Source organism: Varroa jacobsoni, unplaced genomic scaffold, assembly GCF_002532875.2.
Source record: "Varroa jacobsoni isolate VJ856 unplaced genomic scaffold, vjacob_1.0 scaffold_613, whole genome shotgun sequence".
Lineage (NCBI taxonomy): Eukaryota > Metazoa > Arthropoda > Arachnida > Mesostigmata > Varroidae > Varroa > Varroa jacobsoni.
In genome coordinates, this window is record NW_019213515.1 from 1 (window position 1) to 4,272 (window position 4,272).

Genomic DNA, 4,272 nt, shown 5'->3' on the forward strand with positions numbered 1-4,272 from the left:
AAATGCGTTAACCATGTTGATAGTGACGAAAGCTTGTATCGAGCGTGACTACAGGAGGTGTAAGTTTGCCGCCGCCCTAAATCGTTGTCGCCACTACCTAGAAACAGAGTAAGTTTTCTGTTTTTTCCGCGTAAAGGCAGCAGGCGTAATTGGTTGCAGAAGCTGCCACTTAAACCACAGCAAAAGGTGCGCGACCCAGCTAGCGAAGAAATAGAGAAATACATATAGAATGTAGAAAAGTCTTCAGTTGTCGATTTCGCTCAATCACTCGACCACAGGAATAAAAGACGCTGGTGCCCAGTTTGAGATTGACTTCGTGAGGGCCTGAATTTGGGATACGACTATACAGAAAGAGATTTCCTTTTCTCAGTTCCTGCATATCCAGTGTAATCGTGAACATCTTCGCTGAGCGATACATGCCATCTTTTAACGAATGAAGAGAATTCGTTAACGTTTCACCACTCTTTTAAGGATGACAAAGTTAAAGAGATGTTCTCGTGATTCCACATTACGTTTCTTATGCACAAATCTTTTCTTATCTAGTTATTTATCACAATAGCAGACTGAAAGCAACTAAACAAGGGCTGGTAAAAGGCAGCCAAGAAGAAAGGCGTATTGTCGATACAAGCTAATTATAGCAGGAATTCAATTACTGCGTCCGTCTCAGTCCGATCCCAGCCAGATCCTAGTCAAATTCTGGCCTGTGGCGGGAATAGTAACATTGCGAAACATGAATGAACCAATAAGGCAAGTGTTCAGGCTTGCGGGTGTCATCAAATAAAAACAAGGGTGTCCTTTGTGACATGTCGGATACATGTCTGGTCGATACATAACCTTTGGACTAAGGGGTGACTCTGCCTTTAATTCTGTCAAGTAGTGCCCTGTCATTCGCTATTCAAATATCGACTGTGTGATTGTTTATCGACCCTTCGAAGTATCTGCATTACTTTTTTGCTCGCTGGCAGAGAGAGTAGGGACTTGCAACGGACAGACTGTAGGCTAGCACCGACCGAGACGCGGCTAGCAAATGAATTAGCTAATGTCTTTGGCTATTTACGTAGTGTTACTGGCGACACTGGTAAGCCGACCAGCGCCGGCCAGCCAGATAAGTAATAGCAGAGCAGCGAATCAGTCCAGTCGTTTAAATGGGCAAGAACGAGTGGTGGCAGCTTTTCCAGTTCCGAGATTCAGAGGTTTTGTTTTCCGACTCTCTACCCATCGACTGAGTAGTATACAGTTACATACTTTACAATGGTATACTTCACTCTGTGTTTAGTACCCAAATGTCGCTCTCGGTGCTTCTGCGCCTTCTATAAACGAAGAAGTGCTGAAAAATGCGTACAGCGAAACTACAAACGAGCCAGAGTAGTGATAATACAGATTATCAAAGTACTTTTGGGAGGAGTTATGTTGTGTTCTCCTTGACCTTTCGTTGGCGTCAGGATCGAAGAGCGGCCACTTTTCGTGACTGAACTAAAGCTGTGATGTGTTATAAACAAATATGAAGGCTTCCGTTAGTACTCTATTATACAAATGTGTACGCGTGAGTAGTTCGACCTAGCAGAGGACTATAACGGCGTATGATATTTGCCTAGCAACGATAAACAGTAGACGGCATCGAAATTTTCGTTTGATGCTAGTTAAAGTATTGCCTTGACCATGTAAATTTACGGAAAACTACTAGCTGCGTTATACTAAAGGATCGTCGTTTATTTGGTGCTCCACTTTCAGTCTCTCGTCGGCATCCCGACACATAGGCGAGCACTATTTCGGCCAGGCGCACCATCAGGCGACAGGGTACGCGCATGGCTATTACGGTCAACAACGAGTGGCGGCTGGCTCTTGTGCTCAGACTGCGGCCCCTGTTCCTAGCGGACAGGTACGTCAGGGCACGTCAGGATATCCCGATCCCGCTAGGATATCGGCGAGCTGCGGGGGCTACCCGGCTTCTGGACATCCGGGGGCTCATTTAGGTGCTCATCCGGGAACTCATCCGGGCGCCCATCCAATGCCCCACCCAAGTGCGCACCCTTCAATGCGAAGTGGCAGCGTTGGAAGCTCGTTTCGGGACTACCCACAGGCTCAAGCTCATCCGGGTTTGCCGCATGGCTCCCACAAGGCCGCCAGCAGCAACATGCACTATGGCTATGCTCATTACGCTCCTATGCAACAGTACGTCCAGCAAGGCCCCGCAGTGGGTCGGCAAGTAAGCCAGATGGGTGGCCATGTGGGGGGCCAACACCATCCGTATGGAGGCCACCACTCGTATCCCGGCCATCAGGCTCATCACCAAACAGCTCATCAAACCCATCACGCCCAACAGGGAGGAGCCTGTTCGTCTGCGAGCCGTGACCCATCATTATCAACAGCAGCCGGCGTCGTTAGTCCAATCGAACAACAACAACAACAACAACAACAACAGCATCAGCAACAACAACAGCGTAAGGAGTGCCCCGCATCCTCGATGGTCTCCCCCCCGTCCTATTACCAGGGCTGCGCGGCTGTCGCCTATCCCCAAAACCTCCTCGCACCCCTATCGGCACAGCAAATCTCGCAGAGTGGCAGTAGCTCTCAATCTCAATACAACTCATCAAAGTACCACACCTTACACAACAGCCAGCAGTCAGTAAAGCAGCAGCAGCCTTCATTAGTTCAACAGGACAGTACTACTGCTACTACGCCTCAACAACAGCAGCCTCAGCTTACCGCTCAGTCGACTACTCAACATTCCACCTCAGGCGGCCTCAGCCCTCATAAGCCAGTACACCATCTTCAGACCACACCTTCTGTTGGACCAGCAGCAGTCGGTGGCGTTGGACCTGTGACCACCAGCGCCGCGCGGACGCAGTCGGCCTCTTCGTCGGCCGCAGCGGCTGCAGTGGCAGCGGCAGCGGCCAACCTTCAATACGGTTACAGTCAACAGGACCCGTTCTCACCACCAACGGCCACCCAGGCTGCCATTGGCGGCCAGTTAGTGCAGTGCCCGAATCTAGCGAGCAACGCCGATGTGTCGGCGACGACGACGACGGCAACAGCCAGCTATTCCCAAGCGGCAACGACTACCTCGACGACGTACACAAGCAGTTCGTCAGCTGCTGCCACGGCAGTTCAACAACATCCGCATTCACATCCACATTCGCATACGCATCCTCACCAGCAGCAGCAGCCGCCACATGTCTTGCATTCGCTACAAGCGGTTGCGCATCATCCGCACCAATCGGTCGATCCACACGTGGTTGTTCATCAGCAGCAGCAACAACAGAATCAAGTACAGCAACAGGTTTGTTCTCCGCCGACAATCTCGACCCTGTCTATGGCCAACTTACCCGGACATTTACCGACGGGCCCGGCGGCTTACCAGGCAGTGGCGCCGCTGCCCTGTCTCACGTCACATGCGCCCCCTACGCCGCCATCATCGACCGGGTCACAGGTGTCTCCGCCCACACCGACCACCCAGTGCCCTCCACAGTCGCAGCAGCTACAATCGTCCGGTTCAACGGGCGGCGCCCAGACTACCCAGACATCGCCCGCTGTACCGTCGACGTTCGCGACGCCACCACCAACGCCTTCATTACCTGTCACCACGTCGGCGTCCGCCGACTTGCCTTCGCCCACCGTCAGCTCAGTGAAGGGCGAACCGCCTGCGCGAAGTCCAGCAGATTGTCATTCGGCGACGTCCACCGACAGCAACAGTTTAATGGCGGTGGCGAATAACCACAACATGACGGGCAGCGCTAGCGGAGGTTCCGCTGGAAGTAGTGGAAACAGTAGTAGCAATGCGACCGGCGGTGGTAGTTCTGTTGTCTCGCGAGACGCCAGCGCTGCGGGCGGCTGTAGTAGTATGCTGGCAGCTTCGGCGTCCGCCCAGCTTGCTATGGCGATTTCGTGCGCTACAGGGCAATTGGCAAGCTCGCCAAACACCCATACGCGTGAGGGCCCAGGTGGAGAGTGCGAGGAGGATCCCAGCCCACCATTGCACCATCCGAATTCACTCAACGTCCCCATTATGGCTCCTGCCGATGTAGAACATGCCTGGCCTTCAGCCGCCGCATTAGCGCCTTATAACAGCAGTAACAGTGCTGCTGCTGCCGTCGTCACGACAAGTAACTGCAGCGGCAGCAGCAGCAGCAGCAGCAACAGCAGCAGCAGCAGCAGCAGCAGCAGTGGCCATAATAGTGCCAACGCACAGGGCGCAGATAGCACCACGAACAGCAACTGGTTAGTATTGTTTAGATACGTTATATATATATATATCCATACAATATATATTAT

At 52.4% G+C, this 4,272-nt stretch overlaps 1 protein-coding gene across 1 annotated transcript in view; it reads left to right on the forward strand.

The window, feature by feature from the left end:
• Nucleotides 1-1,731: 1,731 nt before the first annotated feature.
• LOC111261914 (uncharacterized) overlaps nt 1,732-4,272 on the forward strand; it is a gene marked incomplete at its 5' end in the record, with an annotated part of 12,588 nt that continues 10,047 nt past the window's right edge. Inside the window, 1 exon segment of the mRNA XM_022835787.2 lies at nt 1,732-4,218. Coding sequence (XP_022691522.1) covers nt 1,732-4,218 — 2,487 coding nt within the window.